The sequence below is a fragment of the Tupaia chinensis genome, unplaced genomic scaffold (assembly GCF_000334495.1).
Source record: "Tupaia chinensis unplaced genomic scaffold, TupChi_1.0 Scaffold000091_1, whole genome shotgun sequence".
NCBI lineage: Eukaryota > Metazoa > Chordata > Mammalia > Scandentia > Tupaiidae > Tupaia > Tupaia belangeri.
Genome location: NW_006159553.1, coordinates 1124451 through 1145690, shown reverse-complemented (window position 1 = coordinate 1145690; position 21240 = coordinate 1124451). Strand labels below are relative to the sequence as shown.

At 45.4% G+C, this 21240-nt stretch overlaps 1 protein-coding gene across 1 annotated transcript in view; it reads left to right on the top strand.

Annotated features, from left to right (window-relative positions):
- Positions 1-21240, top strand: part of CACNA2D3 (calcium voltage-gated channel auxiliary subunit alpha2delta 3) — a 931343-nt gene that overhangs the window by 439403 nt on the left and 470700 nt on the right. The window contains exons 9-11 of the mRNA XM_006143064.2: positions 719-779; positions 872-1022; positions 11710-11784. Of these exons, the coding sequence (XP_006143126.1) occupies positions 719-779; positions 872-1022; positions 11710-11784 (287 nt within the window). The remainder of the gene's footprint in view (positions 1-718; positions 780-871; positions 1023-11709; positions 11785-21240) is intronic.

Sequence of the window (21240 nt, the reverse complement as noted above, 5' to 3'; positions counted from 1 at the left end):
TTTTTATGTTATTTTAAAGCAGCAAACACCTTTCTTCTTAAATGGAATCTTATTCCTAAAAACGAAGTCGTAGGGAGAATGTCAGCCATAGCTATCTCCAGACCAGTCTTAAAATCACAAGACTAGAGATGCTGGATCTGATTTTATACAAGGGGAAAACTCCCCAGGTTTTCAAGACTGGAATTCGAACTTAATTATGCAGTGGAATTAGAGCCATTTTATTTCACTACAGCATGGAAAAGTGGGCTAACATTCCTGATTTTAGAAACAGGAGTGAGGAAGGAACCACCCTGTGTACGTTCTGAGATGGAAATGTGTCATATGCTTCCTAACCCTGTGCTAGAGAGCTAGAGACGTTACCTCAGCTGGTCCCGAGATGGGGCCAGAGATCTGGACTCAGCTCCGCGTGATGCCCAGAGATGTGAATGATGCTGGCAGGCCCAGCACCTTGCTGGACAGGGAGAAGTCATGAACCAAGGAAAGGGGCAGGAGCACAGCACTGACGGTGTCTCCACACCCCAGTGGATTTCTGGAACAACTGAAGCAGAGGTTGTGTGTCTTCCAGGGTTGTGGCCTGAGAACTCCTTCAGAGTTCTGGCTGGTCTTTGTGTGTGACAGTTCACCCTGTGCACTCAGTCAGCAAAACAGAGCTGCCTTGAAATGCCGTGAATAAATATTGGAAGTGTCTGGCTTTCTTATCACCCCATTTTCCTTCCAGGGATTAAATGGGAGCCAGATGAAAATGGAGTCATTGCCTTTGACTGCAGGAACCGGAAATGGTAGGTACTGGTCAACTTTGTAGTTATTTTTTTAAAGAAAAAACTTGAAGAGAGATCAGCAATCATTTTTGCTTCATTTTCCCTGGACCTAGGTACATCCAGGCAGCAACTTCTCCAAAAGACGTGGTCATTTTGGTGGACGTCAGTGGCAGCATGAAAGGTCTCCGTCTGACGATTGCAAAGCAGACGGTCTCATCGATTTTGGATACCCTGGGGGATGACGACTTCTTCAATATCATTGCTGTGAGTGCAGCTGCTTGGGGCTGGCCGTGCACTTCGGGTTCACATTATGTTTGCTGTTGGGTACAGGGTATCTGGACACCAGGGGATGAGGACAGGCTTGTCCCTGTGTGCTCACTGCATGTAGCCAGCGGAGGAGCTCATGGAGACAGGAAAAGCAGGGGACCACATCTCCGCTCCTATGTGCGCACACAGCCCTATCGCTGGACTTGGTATTCCTGGGAGCTAACATCTTCAGAACCTTGGCGAGCAAACCTAGCAGGAGTTTCCTTAAGCAGCTAGAATTTCTTACTTGAAAACTGAGTTTAAGCTAGATTAGTCTGATGATAACAGCCATGGCAATGAAATAAGTTGAAGGTGGAGAGCAGTTTATAGCTCACAGAACACTTGGTCTCCGCTTTTAAAACAAAGGTGGCGTATATTAAGTCGTCAGGAAACTCATGACGTGTCTTTTTATGCAAAAATGTATCATGAATTTCTCTAGACCCAATATGAAGTGCCTCTTCTGTGTCTTGCTCTTCATGTTTGCATTTGATCTCCTTTCTCATAGCTCTGGGAGGCAGGGCTTCTGGGCATATTCTCAAATGAAGATGCTGAGTTGAGAAGGTGTCAGTCACTCCTAGGAGGTCATGGGGCTGGAACATGGGAGATCCAGGAACCAGCCTGAGGCTGGGCAGCCACAGGTGTCCTGGGAACAAGGACTTCTGTAGGTTTCTCTCTCCAGTTCTTTTTCTTTTTCTCCCTCATTCTTTGTCATGATTCTCATCATGTCCTTTATGTCCATCCCACTCTCTTTCTGAAGACTGATTCCTTTGCAGGTGCTTGCACATGGTGATGCCTGTGCTTTGTCATGTCCCAACTATTTGGGACATAGAGTGGTTGCAGTAGGCAATGGAGGCAGTGTGGTAAGAGGGGTGAGCTTGGGCTTTGGAGTCAGGACTAAGTTTTGAATCCTAATTCTACCAGGCACAGGTGTGTGTCCTGGGCAAACTGCTTCAGTATGAGCATAGCCCCTGAGCTGCGAAGTGGGTGTACCCCTGTCACCAGCAGGGTTGCCGTCGGGTTATCTGAGCTGATGCATGTGTGTCTGGCTGGTACATAAGACTCTCACCAACAGTAGGGAATGAAAGAAGGGCGTGGTTTGAGAATGCAGTTGCTGCTGTCTGCTTGGCTTCCTTGACCCTGGAGCAGAGTGGTATCCAGGCAGCCTTCTGAGGCATGGCTTGCCTAGCATTTACTAGGCCGATGACACGGATGTGGACGTGACGCTGGAGTGGTAGAGTGCATTGTGTGAATTAGTGTTCTGCCTACCAGCTGCTTCTGTGAGACTCAGAACGGAAGGGCACCACTGCAGGGCATGATTTATAGCTTCGGGGTAGTGGTGGTGGTTTTTGTTTAAGGTTTTTGCCGTAGGATGCTCACGCTCAATGGGGAGCAGCAGAGAAAGACGGAGAGAAAGAAAGTGAGAAATCCTCCCCCCAGGAGGGATGGCCACGGTGCAGTCCCATTCTCCTACACACGCGTGCGCATGACACACACACACACACACACACACACACACACACACACATGGCATGATTTTCAAGCTACCAGGTCTGGAACTTGAACCATGGTCAGCCATGTAGGGATCCAGCACCTTAGCCACCACGCCACCTGCTGGCCCTTGTAGCTTCAGGTTTTAAAAGCCCTGAAAAGGGAAAAGAAAGAGAAAGAGAAATTCTTTGAAAGCAGAAGCTTGTCTTATTCCTTTATAGATGTATGCCCACACCTAGGACACTGCTTGGCCTATATTTAATAGTTTAAATATTTGTTGAATGAATAATAGCAGCAGCTGCTTTCCGGAGCACCCACGGGGTGCAAGCCTGTTGCTCCAGGTCCTCGATAGATTATGTCACCTTGAGAGATTGTTAGGTGGATCACCACCTCAGCTCTGTGCCACGTGGCACAAACTGGCACAAAGTAGCAAGTGACTGTCTAGACCTCATAGAGCCAGAACAGTGGCACAGTGAATCTCAGAGACTACCTGGCCTCACCTTGAGCTATTTCCAGAGCAGAAGTGAACAGAGTGTAGTTGACCCACTCAGCCATTTTTCTTTCTCAGTATTTGTCCCTAGGACACAGTTCTTGGGATGGAGACTTTCAAATAGTTAGGACTTAGGGTTTGTTTGTTGGTTGGTTTGTTTGTTTTGGTACATTTTTTGGAGAGGTTTTTGCTATAGGGCTCATGTGCTCACCAGAAAGACAGAGACAGAGAGAGAGAAAGTGACAAATCACCCCCCCGTGGGGGATGGCCACGCCACAATCCCTTCTCCATTTTCCTCTCGGGATCTTGGGCATGCACACACACGCACCCGGCGTGAGTTTAAGCCACCAGGACATGGGTTTTCTGATCAAAGAAAGTTACTCTAGTTGCCAGTTTTCTGTGAATATGCAAATGTGGCCTGATCCCCACGTGTCCTGAAGCATTTACAGATAAGAACCAGCTAATTTGAGACTATCTTTCTTATTAATCTTTAATTACTCATTACAGAAGTATCAGAAATTCACATAATAAGAAGCGCTAACTAATTACAACATGAATCCTTTATCAGTCAGGATTTATTGTTCTCCTAACAAAACCAATCGATTGAAATAATCTATGTAAGTTCATTAAGATATACAAACAGTGTCAACTCAATAATGAAGCGAGGGTGATTAAGATAATTAAAACTAGACATGTCAGTTATTATAGAACAGTTAAGAAAAAATTTATAATTTTTTTTTACCCCAAATTCTTCTCTTCTATAAAGAAAGCCATTAGAGGTCCCATTAACCCTCACTGTACATCTGTTTGTTAGTTCTCAAAATAAATGAGCGGCTTCAAGTCTATTTACATAATTATTTTGATAACTGGAAAGACACTCCGGACGTTTTTATTTGAAGTCTCTATAGTAAAACCATGAACTCTGCCACACTAATGGGCAAGGAAATGCATCAGATATGTTAGTGAACTTATATTAGGAGATCGAGGTCACAAAGGAACCATTAATTAACAGTAAAATTTACATGTGGGTTGCTTTTTTAATGTAGGCAGCAGATGTAAAAAATTTTAAACAATTCAGAAATGTTGTTACTTCCCTTCCATTTTGTACACATTCTTCCAGATTTTCCTATGTATATGAATGCACATGATTTTTCCGCAAACATAGAATCATATTTTACAGAGTACTCAGCAGCTCGTCTCGATATGTGATTGCAGTCAGATGTCACCGAGAGCTGAGACTGGTTCTTCAGGCAGCCCCCTTTGCTGGATTTAATGCTGTAATTGATCTTTGTTCTACATGGAAGTGTTGCAGTGAATGGACTGCATGGGATGGAAGGCATGTATTTTGGCAGGGTTAGGTGTACTTCTTCTGAATAAAATCTAGAAGTGAAATTGCTTTATTGAAGGGTACGCATTTAGGTGCTATCAGAATGTCTGCTATGCAGGCAGAAATGTTGATACACTTAGCAACAGTTCCAGGATCCCAAAGAATAGATTCATCATTGACAAATGTTCATTTGCATTCCTTTGAATTGTCTCTTCCCAACCTATGTGTGATTTGCCAATTTCATCTTGCTGAATTATTATTTTTTTTTCCTATCACCTCCTCCTGTTTCCTCCCTGGCATAATGGCTCTAGTAATAATGGCGTGTCTGTTTAATATGGTCCCTTGCCTCTTGTTAAACGGTGACCCAACTGCACATTCTTAGCCGTGCAGGAGGATGGGGCACTTGCAGTCTCTACTGAGAGTGCCCTTCAAAGCTGTTTGAGTGCATTATTCTTGTGGGCCAGATTCCCTTCATGGGAGAGGACATGACCGTCTCAGCCTCCACTACACTGTCCATCTTCCTTTCTCACTGAGCAGATATTTGAGGAGACACGTCCGTGTTTCTCAAGAACACGTGAAGAATACACTCTTTATTTCCAGTGTCGGAAGCTCTTGTACTTTGTCGGCTTTTGTTTGTACAAATCTAATTCATCATTGCCAATTCATTGCCATTTCATTTTCAGTGCCACAATGGAGAAGGGAGGGGTGAGATTTAAGTAATGGGGAAGGCTTTTCTTGGCCACTCTTAGTCAGTTTTGCATGTTTTCTGAAGTTCATCATGAACTGCAATTTATTTTATTTATTTTAAAAAAATTTTTAAAGAGAGATTTTTTGCTATAGGGTGCGTGCATTCACTGGAGATACAGAAAGAGAGAGAGAGAGAGAAAGTGAGAAATCACCTGCCGGGGGGATGGCCACACCGTAATTCCCTCTCCTCCACTCTCTTCTTGGGATTTTGGGCATGCACACACACATGTCCCGTGAGAGTTTTAAGCCATGGGACTTGAGCCGCGGTGGGCCATGTGGGAGTCCAGTGACATAAATGTTAGGCAATCTCCTGGTCTCGTGAAGCCTATTTTATATATTATACCGAAAGGCTTCTGATCCAGGTTTTCCAGAGAAGAAACATAAAAAGATAATATTAAAATTGTTTTAGCTTTCATAAGCCCAGTATTACAAAATCTACCTAAAACTGATGAACTAACTGATTGACTTATAAAAGAACAGTTGAAATATGAGAGTGATTTTTGTGCAGTTCAAGTTAAAAGTTAAGGTCAAGCCACTGGAGCATGACAAGAGATGTCTCTTGACAAGAGAAAAGGCCTATTTTCCTGATTCACTTTGAAGTCTAACTCCAAGCCATGCATTAAATTAGCAGTATTATCATAAAAATGAGGGTGCTAATTCTGTCCATTGCTGAAATTTGAAAAATGACTTTACAGAAGCCTAAGCCATGCATTAAATGAGCACAGTATTAACTGGGCTGATATTGTTAAATCAATTTCAGTGCCTGCTGCAGCCACATTTGTGCAGAGTTGAATAGAAAGAGCATCATTTGTTAGTTCAACCTGGAACTTACTGGGGCCCTGGTTTTAATTTGCAGAATTTTCTTTAGAACCATTTCTCCATTGCTTTGCCCGCTGTGGATTTGCTTTTTAAAGTAATCGATTCCGTATTAGAAGTATGAGGATGGTATTTTCTTTCAGCGCTCATTTGTTCTCTACTATTAATTATGCCCAGCCATGTTTCAAATTACACAAGAAGCTTTTGTAATGCAAACGATCCCTGGGATGGCTTGTGTTGGTGAAAATATTGTGGGTTCACCCGCTTTATTACATAATCCCCGCACATTTTCATTCTAAGCGTTATTTAATCAAAAGTGCATCAATAGGGCTATAAAAATATTTAATGGAGTCCCAGCAATTCTGCATCAGTTTCTTGCATTACATGAGCATGCCAGCGTTTTATGGAATTTTGGACTCCTTAAAGTATACTCTTTACTTTTTGTTTATCTAGTTTTTGAAAAAGAGCCTCATTTATGTATGTATGTGTGTGTGTGTACATATATATATATATGTACTCATTTATATATATATATATATATATACACACACACACACATACATATATATATTCATTTATACATATATAATACACACACACACACGTGTTATGCCATAGGGCGGGCGCCACCATGCCCCACACACGTGTTATGTGCGCTCACCGGAGAGAGAGAGAGGAAAAGTGAGAAATCACACCTCAGGGGGATGGCCATACCACAGTCCCTTTGCCCCACTCTCCTGTTGGGATTTTGGGCATATACACACATGCTTCTAGTGTGGTTTTCAAGCCTCTGGGTTCTGGGCTTGAATCACTGTCAGCTATGTGGGAATCCAACACCTTAATCTCTATGCCACCTGCTAGCCCCTTTGTTCCTAGTCTTTTCCATTAGCGATCTTCTCTTCAATTTTGCCTTTTTATTTCTTGTTCTGAGTATTGATTCATTCAACAAATAGCACCGAGCAATGATTGTTACGTACTGGGGCTGCCTTTGTAAAGGAGAAGGCAGGCAGGCTTGGTTCTCGGGGGCCGTGAGGTGCTGTGTGTTTGAGTGTTGTGTGTGGACCAGGAAGCAGGTTCTCACACTGCAGTGTGGCCAGTGCTGTCTCGCATATGAGGATAGCAAGGGAGGCTGGGGGGAAACGGGACATGCAACCAACTGGGGGCCTGTGATGGCTTCTTGGAAGAAGCGAGGACTAAGTGGTCACTCTAGGATAAGCAGGGATTGGCCAGGCATAGGCATGTTTGATGGAGTCGGCCAGGGAGAGACCAGGAAGGCATTAACAACTGGAGAGGAAAATGCCATTTGCAGGTTATAGAAACCCTTCTCCAGCCCAAGAAGTGGACAGTGGCGCAGTCAGATGGGTGATGGTGCGAAGAATGGGACTGGATTGGGAGGATCGGGTCAGATCAAACAGCAGACATCCTGCTCAGCCATGAGAGACTGGGACATGATATGGAGGTAACGGGGGTGGAAGGAGTCTGCACTTCAGAGTGATGATGCGAGAGACTTTCCCTCAAGTGCCTCCCTTCTTAGGTCTGTCCTCATCCTCCACTTTAGGTGACTGGCGATCTTCTCTTAGGCTCGCAGACTGCATTGCATCCATTCATCAAGTCTAGCTTCCGCCATTAAGCAGTGTTCAGGTTCCTTAACACCATCTGCAACCCCACACCAGGTGTCTCCGGCCCTGTGGCCTTTCAGCTACGAGTCCCACGAGCCAGCATACAGTGCAGTGCTGCCCTGAGCTGGAGGCTAGCCCTGGTCTTGGTGGGGGAGTCCAGCTCATTATCCAAAACATTCTCGTCCTTCCATGAAAATGAAGTCTTACCTCTCCTATCGTAATCATCACTAGCCTTCCCACTGCGGAGTTTGCTGTGTCTATAAATGTGGAAAAGTCGGGAATGTTACAGAGACTTGGCAAAAGGAAGGGAAAGGCATATGGTGAGGTGGCCATTGCTGTCGGAAGTGGTTTGGTGGTTCAGTGGGAGGGAGGGGCAGTCCCCTCGAGGACAGAGTAGTGGACCATCGTCTAACGCCTGGGGCAGCATGAGTTGGTCTTGAGCCTGATTTTATCCTTGGCTGGACCGTTGCGGCATCACAGAACAGCACTGTTTATCATGAGCAGGAGAGGCAGACATCTTCACGGGGGCAAATGTATGGGTTAACTAATAGTAGTAAGGAGAAGTGGGTTTTGTCCATGCCACAATGATCACCATGAGTGAAGTTAGCCAGCATCCTACACCTCTGGGCCACAGGAGGTGCTCAGTTAGTACTCAGTGAGCAAATAAGGAACTCAGGGAGAGGCGGGCATTGACACCCTCTAGGCTCACAGTCTGCCAGAGACCCAAGTTACCGGGAGGTGCGGTATGTGGTATGGAGTGGGACACTGTGCCGCCAGGCACTCGGGCATTTAGACTGTCACATGTGCCTGAGCTGTGGCCCTTTGTCTCCTCACCAGAGGAGGCCGAGAGCACCTGTCCCCTCTTCCCAAGAGTGAGTTGCTTCCCCATGGCCCACTCCACCCGTTTCCTACTCAGCAAGTATCAGCTCCCAGTGTGGGCATGTCCTCCATTGCTTTTTTCCCTGCTTATTCTCCGTCACACTCGCATGTATTCTTTTTTTCTTTTTCGTGCATTGGTACATGTGGGCCCAGATGCTGTCTTCTTCTTTCTTTCATGCCAGGTTCTCTGTTGACTGTCGGACTCTCCTCTCACACTCACAGTGAGCCAGGGGAGAGGTAGTTAGAATCCTGGTCTCCCCAATACAAACATCGAGGCCCAAAGAGTGGTGCCTCAGTCAGGGTCACCCAGCTAGTGTGTGGGTGAGCCAGGGTTTGAACCAGGCCTGTCTGCCCCAGCTGCTTTTGCTCTACCGCTGTCTCCTGGGTGAATTCTAAGAGGAAAGACAGATGGGAAGGAGAAGAGGAGAAGACCCATAGTGACTGAATCCCCAGGTGCTTTGTGGCAGTTTCTAAGCTCTTCAAGGGCTGAACAAGGTCTTTGTCCATCTCCTCACTGTGTGGTTGGTGAGCTGGGCTGGGCTGGACTGTCTGCAGGGCTGCTTGGACCCCTCTTATTTCCCTGAAATTTTGCAGGAAGGCCTAACCATTTTGGTGGGGTATGTGTGTTGAGGGTCAGGAGAGTTGAGTGCCTCTTTAGGGTTTAGACCTGGTAGTGGGAGGGGGAAAGCACACAGCTGAAGGAAGTCGTATCTGCCAGTGATGTGCACTGCATCCTTTCTTCCCTCGACAGTCATCAGATTGTTTAAGTAGAGACAGAGCTGTCGAGAAGGCCGTTGCCTCTTGGGGCAATAGGTGGCCAGCTCTTTAGTTGTAGACTGATAGGACTGGCCATCCTTCATTATTCTACAATATCAAAATCTCAGGAACCTCCAACAAAATGTAGAAGCCGAAAAGTTTTCTAGAGGAAGGTTGCCCGAAGTCTGGAAGCAGCGCCTCATGCCAGGTGTCCTTGTACAGGGCCTGGTCCCCATTCCCTCCCACGGACAGCCAGGCCCCACTGCCATTGGTGATCCAGACCAGACTGCTCAGCACCGCTTTTCCCTGGTGCAGTTGAGGGAAATCAGTCTGCCGCAAGCTTGGATGAGGCAACTGACTCGTCAGCCAGGGTTCAGAGGCGCAGACTCCTCCGTGCGGCCTCAGTGTACACAGCGACAGTGAGCGTGGTTTTGATTACTGCATATGTATCTCCCTGACGAGGGCAAGAAGTTCTTGGACTTCTTCACTGTGAGCCCCCCTCTGCACTCCCGCACATACAGGCTTCACATTGGCAAAGCGCTTGCAGGCCTGTTGCCTCCCTGGATCCCTATCAGGACCCCTGGAAGGAAAAGAAATGGACTAGCACTTTCCTGTGCATACAGATCTGGGATCCGAGAGGTGTAGTGGATTCCCCATGGCTGCACAGAGTACCTGGCGGAGGCAAAACTTGGACCCAAGCTTCGGACTACCAGCTTAGACTGTAGGAATCAATTTTGGCAATGTGTTAAGTGAGATGTTGATAAAGTTTTACGTTTTCCCTGCAATGATAGAGGGAAGAACAACCAATTGGGAACCTCAGTGAGGGATATTTTGGGTTCTGAATTACAGAATAGCTGAGTAGAGGTGGCTTTGGCAAAACAGGAATGTCAGGTTCATGTAAGAAGCCAGAGGAGGTCGGCTGTAGCCTTGGTACAGTGGTTCACCAGTATCATCAAATTCCCACATTGGTTTCATTGTCCCACTCTTTCTCTCTGTCTCTCTCCCTCTCAAGCTTTGCTTTCCATTCTTTGTCTTGTTACCTCATGGTTGGAAAATGGCCGCTGCTACTCCACAATATCATCCCAAGCAGAAAGAAAGGAACAGTTGTAGAGGAATTTTCCTTTAATGACTGGCAATAGTTATATTGAAACTGATTTTTACTTTGTTTCATGACTGGGCAGGGTTTACTTGACCACCCCTAGCCACAAGACAGGCTATGAAAGCATGTATCTGGCAGAGGGGGTGAATAGCTGTACTGGCTAGATCGATCGTGTTCGAGCCTCAGAGATGAGTATGTCATCACCCTGGACCATGTCAGTCAGCAAAGGAGGTGAAGGAGAAGGGGATGGCTATTTCTCAGCAGTGTCCAGTGTCAGTCCACCGTGGATTGAGAGCTTTTGGAGAGGTTCTTTCCAGAGAGCTTGAACTGTGCAAGTGCTTCTTGGATCCTGAGATGATGTTCCATTTGTTAACCAAAAGTCACACTCCTATTTCTCAGTGGCTAATTTTAGAATTGTGTGTACACACACACACACACACACACAAACACACACATGCATGCACACATGCACACACACACACCCCTATGCATACATATTTTTTTTCTCCATGCCTCAGTGAAGGATATTTAAACTTGAAAACCACTATGGTATAATTTTTAAAACTCTTAAGTGACTAAGAAAAAAAGTAGAGAGAAGGCAAAAGTCAGACTGATGGGGAAATAAGGAGGCTTCTGGGTAGAGAGGAGAGGGGTCTTTGAAGTCCTGAGATGGGCGACCTTGAGGTCAGACTGCCTGGCTTTAAATCTGGACTGAAGCTCTTACTTCCTGGTGTTGGGAGCCAGTCGCTCACCCTTGCTCTGTGTCAGTTTCCCCGTATGTGAAAGTAGCCTGGTTGGAAGTACCTAACACATGAGGTTGAGATAGCCACCTACGAAGTGTAGCCTGTGCCCAGAGTGAGTGAATGCTTAGTTAGGGACAGTTAGTTGCCAGTGCTGCTGTTACCACTGTTACCATGACTAGGCAGAGTAAGCCTCTGCCTGGGAAGCCCCAGGTATCCCAGTCCCTGTTGCAGCAGCTGCAGGTCCAGCCCCTCTTCCGTCCACCCCTGCAATATGTCTAACTGTTGCCTTAGGCTTATCTCTTTATTTCCCTCACTCCCTGCTCCCAGCCTTGCCACACTTTTAAAGCCCAAACTCCTTAGCTAGACCTTGTCTAAGAGCCGGGCCTGTGAGAGATGGTCCTGATCTTGTCGGCACGTGTATGCCCGTGTACTCGGGGAGGTCTCCGGATGCAAACCCAGAACCTTTCCATGTGGGCCAGCTCTGCGGAACATTGCCTCATACCACCGTGGTCTGACCCTGGGAAAGCCATCTAACGTGACTAAATTGAGCCTGTGAGTGTGCTGTTTCTACGTGTGTCTGTGTTGTGCATGTGCGCGCATGTGTATGTTCTTAAATTACTCAGTACTTTCCTGCGAGTCCCTAATTCAGTCTTTCCTCTTGGCTCTTTCTTCCCTCTGCAGTATAATGAGGAGCTTCACTACGTGGAACCATGCCTGAATGGGACGTTGGTACAAGCTGACAGGACAAACAAGGAGGTAGGGGCCGCCATTGGGCAGGAGCACCAGCTTCGTGGCACATCTGCATCTTCCCATAGCGATGGCTTACCGTCATGATTTTTAAAAACTCGTCAGTTGTACTGCCCTCTCATTGAGGCCCTTTGAGTTTTGGTGTGTAGCATGTTTCTTAAAAAGCACAGAAAAGTCATGGCACTAAGGTGAGGACATTGTGTTCAGATGCTTGGTAGTTCTGAAACGATAGCATTGCCTTTTTTTTTCCTCTTACTTGAAGCAAAGCCTTCATGACACTTGATGCCGTGTTGAAACCAATGAAAGAATGTGGCTCTTGCTGAGAGCCTTTCTTTCTTCAAAGAAAATACAACCCACTTGTTATTTCCCTTATATTTATCACAGCTGATTCAATGATCATTGGAGTAGCTATTGGGGTAACATGTCTTCTGATTAGAAGGTATCTTAAGTCTGTTTTTTGTTGCTATAACTGCATACCACAGACCAGGTTATTGACAAAGAATAGATGTTTGGATCAGCAGGTGGTAAGGTGGTTAAAGTGCTGGATCCCACACGGGCCAACCATGGTTTGAGTCCTGGACCTGATGGCTTGAAAATCATGCCTAGTGCAGGTGCATGCATGCCCAATATCCCAAAAGGAGAATGAAGGAGAAGGGATTGTGGCATGGCCACCCCCATCAGGGGGTGATTTCTCACTTTCTCTTTCTTTGTTTCTCTCTTCTCTTTCTGGTGAGTACATGCACCATCGACAAAAACCTTTGAAAATATGAGGTTTATTGATCTCACGGTACTAGAGTTTAGGAAGTCCAAGGTGAAGGGGCTGGCATTGGGCCAAGGCCGCCTTCCGCGTTATAACATGGTGGAGGGCATCAGATGGTACAGATGGTGGAACAGAGCAAGCATGCTAGCTTGAGTCTCTTTTCCTCTTTTCCATCATGGGGACCCCACTCTCACGACCTCATCTAATCCTACTTACTTCCCAGCAGCCCCACTTTTTAACACTGTTACAGCCAGGATTAAATTTCATCATGAGTTTAGGAGGAGATGAACTTTCAAAGAACAGCAGAAGGTAAGAATTATGAGGAGATAGGAATGGTGTCTGCTCACTGTTACATCCTCAATGCTCCAGCCATCGCTCGTCCCATAAATATTGTGGAACAAAGGAAGATATATTAAAAGAGAATTTTAAAAAATGTGATAGAAATTTCCTTTCCAGTTAGAACAGTCTAAGAAAGTTTCTAAGATAAAATTCTATAAAGTAAATTCTGAGTACCTTCAGCCACCTTTCCCTTTGTCAATATGACCATCAGCAGAGCAGACAATTAGGTTGGAGGTATAGCTGCGGCTGCCACCATGTCACACCTTCCGGGACTTGGAGTCATCATTTCCCATATTGTTTTACTGTACCTGTGACACAGGGCTGTTCTTCCTCAAGAGCAGACCCCCATGAGGTGGCCATGGGTGGTGGGCAAAGTAGGCTTCTGTGAGGCACAGTGCGTGTGCTGGAGAGCACCCCCTAGCCCACATGCACAGTGCTGTTGGTGCTATCTTAGATGCAAGTGAGGGAAATAGCTGGTTTGGGTATCTTAGGGGTAAACACATGAGTGGGAAAATTCATTCCAGTTGAGATGCAGTGTAAGAAGGAAACTTTATATCACAGTTAATGTCTGAGCTTCAATTCAAGGGGAAGGAGCATCGTAACAAGGTTTATTATTATTATTATTATTATTATTATTATTTTTAAAGTTTCTGCCATAGGGTACATGTGCTCACTGGTGAGAAACAGAGAGAGGGAAAGTGAGAGATCACCCCCGGGGGAGTTGGCCATACTGCAGTCCCCTTTCTTCCATTCTCCTATTGAGATTCTGAGCATACATGCACATGTGCCTAGCGTGGTTTTCAAGCTGCTGGGTCTGGGACTCGAACCACGGCTGGCAGTGTGGGAGTCCAGTGCCCTAACTACCACAACACCTGCTGGCCTCTGTAAGCTTCATTTTTTAAGATGGAGCAATAAGTACGTTATAATTCAAAGAGCAAGCGTATCCCGGGAATGATTATTAATGGTTATTTTCTAGAAAAATGACTTTACTCTGCAGCCACATTTCTTTATGGAATTTTCTGTCAGCTGGCCACAGCCTCAGGGAGGATTCCACCTCCTTTTTGTGCATCAGCCTCATATAAGTGTCCAGTGATGGTGTTCATAACATTAAATAAAAATAGACTCAAGTGGGGACCAGCAGATGGCGTAATTGTTACATCTCTGGACTCCCATGTATTTGGCTGCAGTTCAAATCCTGGACCCAGTGGCTTAAACATCGCGGTGGGTGCATGTGTGTGCATACCCAAGATCCTGGAGGAAAATGAAGGAGAAAGGATTATGGTGTGGTCACCCTCCCGGGGGGGGGGGTGATTTCTTGCTTTGTGTCTCTCTGAGAGGACATGTGCCCTATATCAAAAATCTCTTTTAAAAAAAATTATATATATGCTTAAATGATTACAGGTTTCCTGCAGTTGGCTTCCCAAAGGAGCAAAGGAGATATGTGGAGATAGCTCCTCTCTCGATTTTAGGTGCACATGTGCCCAGAGTGATTTTCGAGCCACTAGGTCTGGGACTCAAACTGTGGTTGGCCATGTGGTAGTCCAGCGTCTTAACCACTTCACTACCTACTGGCTCCATACTGGAGTAGTTTTGAATAGAAAATGTGAAAAAGTGTATTATAAGAATAGATTATGGCCCAAAGCTTGGAGAGTAGTCATGCAAGAGCTGGCCAAATCATGGTCCTGAGCTACGTTTTGAATTCTTTCATCACAATGAATAACTACTTCGTTTAAGGTCATGGCTCTCCTCAGAGAACACCTCTCTTAAATAGCCTTTTATTTTTTATTTTATTATTTTTTAAGGAGAGGTTTTTGCTATAGAGCACATGCGCTTGCCAGAGAGACAGAGAAAGACAGAGAGAAAGAAAGCAAGAAATCACCCCCTGCCAGAGGATGGCCATGCCACAGTCCCTTCTCCTCCATTCTCCTCTTGAGATTTTGGGGCATGCACACACACACACACACCTGGCATGAGTTTTAAGCCACCAGGTCTGGTACTTGAACCATGGTCAACTACGTGGGAGTCTAGTAGTTTATGCCATCTGCTGTTCCTGATAGCTTTTTATTTTTCTTCTCCAGTGAGAACTGTGATTTGGGAGATTTTAGCTCTTAGGATTTCAATGTCTGGAAATTTAATCTTTTAAGATAATGATTTGGAGATTTTGTATGTTAGAGATTTCTGATTTAGGGATTCTGATTTTTTTTAATTCACCATTTGGGATCATGGTGTTCAGGACTGTCTTTTGGGGTTGTGATCAGTGTTGCTTTAGTTATTTAAAGTAGAAATACCACTTGTAGTCACTTTCTAATGGCAAAGTTTCAATCTTTAGACCTTATAGGTCTTGTTATTCTGGAAAAAAAAAAAAACCTTAGAAGATAAAGTATTTATTTTTTTATTGCTGTCTTGGGATATTTTAAAATAAAGAACTTCACTGATTTATTTGAGGCAGTTTCCATATTTATCATCAATTCAGTATTAATAAGCCATGTACATTCAGGACTCATTTAACGGCATATGACAGAGACTAACAAAGTTACAAAAACGCAAAATAGAAATCTGCAAAAAGCTCACCTAACTGCAAATGCCTGGGGTGTAAAGATTGTCCACAAGGCCTCAAACTTGAAGTCAAGAGTTGTCCCTTCTCCCCAGCTGTCTCCCAGCTGTGGCCTCTGTGCGCTCCTCATGGTTCAGCTAAGTCAGGTGCCCTGTCTTCAACCATGATTGCATCTTAAGAGATGGGGCACCCAGCCAGCAGCCTGACCCAGGGGTAAACACCTGTGGCTCGGAAGTAGGCGTGTGTTGGACAGACCTGCCTGGTTTTCCAGAAGGAAAACACTGCCAAAAACCAGGCCTGTGAGTTTGATGTTCCATAGAAGAAGCATGAATGGATCAATGAATCAATGAACTCAATGAGCCACCTGGGAAAGGATTCTCATTGAAAGATTTTTTTTTTATCCCCCATTTCAATAGACTATCCAAAAAACATTGAAAACAAAGCATGAAACTCATTACATTTTAATATAATCAGGACAATCTGAATTAGATTGTGGGTGAAATTATTAGATTCTAGGGCTGGCAGTCCTTGCTGGTCTATTTCTGGCCAGATACTCTGAACAGCAGCTTTGAGACCATTTTCTCAATGCTCTGTGTGTGAGGGGGATGACAACCTTCTGCAGAGCCCTGTATGGAACTGGCAGTGTGGCCACTGATGCTAGCCTTCTGTCCTCTGAGTTAAATGATTCTGATTAGAATGTGCCCAGTCCTTTGGCATGTTTCATTCTTTAATCAACACACTTTTAGGTGTCCTGACAACTTCTTATGGCATGCAAGTATCCGAGGTTTTTTCCTTACCCCTATTTTTCATCTTATAACTATTTCCATGGTGGCCACTGTCATAGTACTTTCCATCAATGAAAGGACATGAAAAGGCGTCCCGAAGGTGACATCTGAAATTACAGTGTTGTGTACCTTCAGTCCATTGGCAGGCAAGTCTGATGTTACCCTATTCAGATGACTCCCTGGAGAAGTCAGAACTAGATCCTTTAATTAAATCAGCATTTGATAAAACTCACCTAAAATCTTTGACATGGGAGTTAAAGGCTCTTAGTGAGTCTTAAAATAGAAGAATGGGGGACCAGCAGTTAGCATAATGGCTATATTGCTGGACTCCCATGTAGTCGACTGTGGTTTGAGTCCCGGACCTGGCGGCTTAAACTCACGCCGGGCGCGTGTGCGTGCATGCGTGCCCAAGATCCCGAGGGGAGAATGGAGGAGAAGGGATTGCGGCGTGGCCATCTCCCCTGGGGGGTGATTTCTCGCTTTCTGTCTCTCTCAGTCTTTTTGGCGCACGCACACACCCGGCCGACCCCCCCCCCCTAAAGCAAAAACCCCTCCAAAAAAAAAAAAAAAAAAAAGAAGAATAGAGGACCAGCAGATGGCATAATGGTTACATCACTATCTCCCACATAGTCAGCCATGGTTTGAGTCCCATATCTGACAGCTTGAAACTCATGCAGGGCATGTGTATGTATGTGCCCAAGATCCCTAGAGGAGAATGGAGGAGAAGGGATTATGGCGTGGCCATCCCTGCAAGGGGTGATTTCTCATCTCCCCCCCCCCACCCCTTCTCTCCTACAAGTGCACATGTCCTACATTAAAAACTAAGAAATTTTTTTAGTGAAAAAAAAAATAAGACATTGGTCACACGAAGTTGTTCTGGGTCACAGATTTCCTGTGATTTTGCTTGAAATAGCCCTCAGCTTGTCCTCTCTGAACAAGGGGTCTTGAGGTTCTGTATTTTTTTTTTTGGTTTTGTCTTTTAAAAATATTGTTTACTGTCTGGAGGGAATTTTGCTTTGCCGTTTTATGTAGTGACTTTTTTTTTCTTTAAGGCAAAACAAACCATGACAAATTGGGTGCGCCTGTAGTTCAAATATAGAATTCAAATGAGTAAACTCCCATCCTAATCTACTTCAGACCTTCTGAACCATTCATTGGACCTTAAAATGAACCTTCTGTGGTCTCTTTGTGGGGAACAGAGGAGAAAGAGGGAGGAAGAAGAGTGATATGGTTTTTCTCTGGTTTTATAATGAAGATGGATTGAAATATACAGAATTTCATGGCTCTGTTCAAGAATCATTTGCAAATATTTGGTGCAAAATCCACCAATGGTAGAAACCCATGTAGTTCTCATTTTCTGTAGCACTTTTAATGTTTTCCCATGGGATTAGGAGACACCAAAGTTCCATGAACTCACAAAAATACACATCAGAGTTGTTGGATTTTCCCTTGGATCTTTTCTTCCGGCCTGAGCTTTGTCAAAGGAGGTGCCCTGAAGTTAAGATTTCCCACCTCCCCTGGCCTCACCAGCCGACAGCATAGGTTTGGCCATGACACTGGAGCAATGGTGGGTTAGCAACCATACACAGAAAGTCCCTCTCTGCACCTTGGTAAATGTTGCCTGCCTGAGCACCAAGGGGGGGCAAGGGGCAGAGAGCAGTCACTCGCCCCCTGCTGTTCAGTTCAAGACTAATAAGAGTAGCTGCAATTGCACTGCTTTTTAAATGTGAAGAGTGCATTTACAAATTGCACAGCAAAAGTGGGAATGACCTACTTGTAAATGCATTCTAGATCTAATATAATTATAACACATCTCTAAAGAAGATTGGAGGAGGTTGATTTATGTTGCCGTGAAGGAGCAACAATGGTGTGTTAGGTTGGAACATAAGTAAATTGCAGAACAATATGCATCATGCATCTATTCTAGCTTATAGTAGACGAGAAGGAAAGGAAAGTGAGAAGGAGAAGGGACAGGAAAAAAAGAAAGGGAGTGAGGAAGGAAGGGTGAAGATTCTAGAAGACCTGATGTATTTCAGCTTCAGCATTGTTAGATTGGCTTTGCCCTGAGTGCAAAATGCTTTGTAATCAGCACTTTTTTTTTTTTTTTTGTTTTAACCGGTCTTTTTTTTTTTTTTTTTTTTTTTTTTTTTTTATGAGAGAGATTTTTTGCTATAGGGCCCATGAGCTTGCCAGAGAGACAGAAAGCAAGAAATCACCCCCTGGGGGATGGCTACACCGCAATTCCTTCTCCTCCATTTTCCACTCGGTATCTTGGGCATGCACGCACACACTCCCAGTGTGAGTTTTAAGCCGCCGAATCTGAGACTCAAACTGCAGTCGACTATGTGGGAGTCCAGTGATGTAACCATTTTGCCATCTGCTGGTCCCAGTAATACTGATTAATACGCTTACACTGCATCTGTCAGACAGCTCTGCCAAAGAGGCTCTGGGAAGTTTCAATGAGATAGCAGTTTTTAGAGTATTTCCCCCAGTGCCCAGGACCTTAACAAATGTAAGCGGTTAATTATTAACTTACATAGTAATACTTATTTTTAAATATTTTTGAGAGATTTTTACTATAGTGTACATGTACTCACCAGAGAGACAGAGAGAAAGGAAGAAATTACTCCCTTCCCCCCAGGTGGGGGGGGAAGGGTCATACCACAGTCCCTTCTCCATTCTCCTCTTGGGATTTTGGGTATACCCACACATGAGCCTGGTGCGAGTTTGAAGCTACCAGGTCCAGGAGTCAAACTGTAGTCGACTATGTGGGAATCCAGCCATGTAACCATTAGACTATCTGCTGGTCCCATAATCCTTACTAATACTGTCTTAAGAGGTCTTTCCACTCCAGGTGATTAGCATGAAGGCAGTATGTGAAGGATAAACAGATCTTCTAGAACAAGCACCTCTCCCAGGGAGATGAGTCCTTCTGCACAAGTTCTCAGGAGAATCTGTTACACCCCAGTCATCTACCTTGGGATATTGTAATGAAAACACCCAGACAACTAAGCTGGAACGTGCTGCCCATGAGCTCACAGATATTTAGCTGACAAGCATGGCGATTTTACCTTAGAACGTGACACAGAAACGGGTCAGCACCTCAGTTCATACACACGTCGTCGGCCATCAGTAAACACGACAGTCTGAGTACAACACGACTAAATAACTCACAGCACACAGAACACTCTGCAGACCTCTTGAGGCTTGCTAAACGAATACTGTGTGTGGTTGCGAGGCTTGGGGTTTCAGTGGCCAGCAAACCAGTGTCTGACCTGCAGACATCACGGATAGGACAATATGAAAGAAAGTACCATGAGTGAGAGGGTCCCCCGGGCGTTTGAAACCCTGCCCCATATGCGGGTAGCATACGGGTGAACTTCCCTGGCTGTCTTCTTTATAATGGACTAGCACATTGCAGAGGTGATCAAGATAATGGTGCTGCAGTCGTGCCAGCCCCTCACGCTTGGGTTGCCACTGCTGGCTTTCCGAAGCCGCGCCTTATCTCACCTTTCATTTGTTCATCACAGACTCTGTGGGAGAGGAAATCAAGCCCTGGGATCTCATATTTTTATATTGGATGAAATGAATCCAGGGTGACTTGCTCAGAATAAAAAGCTGTTAGGAGAAACCATATTAAACTGCTATTTTTGTCGATCAGAAAATGGTCAGATGTGGGCAATTTCACATGAGTGCAGCCTGATAGGTCTTCCTGTTAGAGGTTGCTACAGCCAGGCCCGTTGCTGGGGGGTGACCTCGGGTGTAACACTAACCCACGTGCTCCCAACTTGATTGTACTGTGGATTCCTAGGAGAGAGAGAGCTGTCCATAGTTTCTGGTTTTTCTTCTGATCTTCAAATAAATGCATAAAGTAACTAATTAATTGGAATAGGTAAAAATATTGATAGCCAGGACAGTGGCTTTTCTTCTCTGGATTGCCCCACTGATGCAGGAGCACATCTGTAGCCCACCCTCTGACTTGAATTGTTTCTGTGGGATTGAACCTGTTGCTTTTGCCAGACCTGGTTTTAAAAGAGCTATAAGAAATCACAAGGGCCCTCATATGGCTTGGAGGTTAAGGTGGCTGGACCTCACATGGCTAGCTGCACGGTCCAAGTCCTGGACCTGGCAGCTTGAAAAACACACCAGGTGCATGCGCCTGCATGCCCAAGATCTCCAGAGGAGAATGGAGAAGAGATTTCATCGTGGCTATCCCTCCTGGCATGTGCTTTCTCACTTTCCCTCTCTCTGTCTCTGGTGACCGTATGTGCCCTTTAGCAAGAAAGAAAAGACATCACAGAAGGGCTTAATGCCACACGCCTTCATTCTGAGCTCGTTCTGTAGGTCCGCGTCCGGATGCCTAGCCATCTGCACAGTGGCTGCCTCCCGTCACACATGCAGGGGCTTGAGGTAAGGGATGGATGGCTGCATAGTCTTTGCATCAGCTGTGAACACTGAGCCTGGGGAGGACCATCCAGATGTCAGGCTCCGGTCCTGTGCACTGCTGGCCAAGGGCCCTGGCGAATGAAGGCAGTTGGCATAGGTTGTGCATAACCCTGGAGTTTTCCATCATTTAGCTGCCTGAAACTGCAGGGTAGAGGCTGGAGCTGAAGGTACTTCCCAGGAAGGAACTGCTGTCTTGCCAGACTCTTGACAGCTCTGCAATCAAGCTGTTTGTGATGCAACCTGTTACCTCCCTAGGGGTTGAAATAAAATGTCAGGTAGAAGGTGTATAAAATAACACAAGGAAACTCCATTGTATCAAGGAGGGGGCTTTGCTTCCTCCTGCTTAAGCCTTCTGTGCTTCCCCCACTCTTTTCCTTTATTTATTTATTTGAGAGGCTTTTGCCTTAGGGTGCATGCGCTTGTGAGAGAGACAGACAGACAGACAGAGAAAGTGAGAAATCATCCCACAGGGGGATGGCCATGCTCCAGTCCCTTCTCCTGGGATCTTGGGCACACATGAACATGTGCCCGGCATGATTTTCAAGTCACCAGGTCTGGAACTAAAACCACAGTAGGCCATG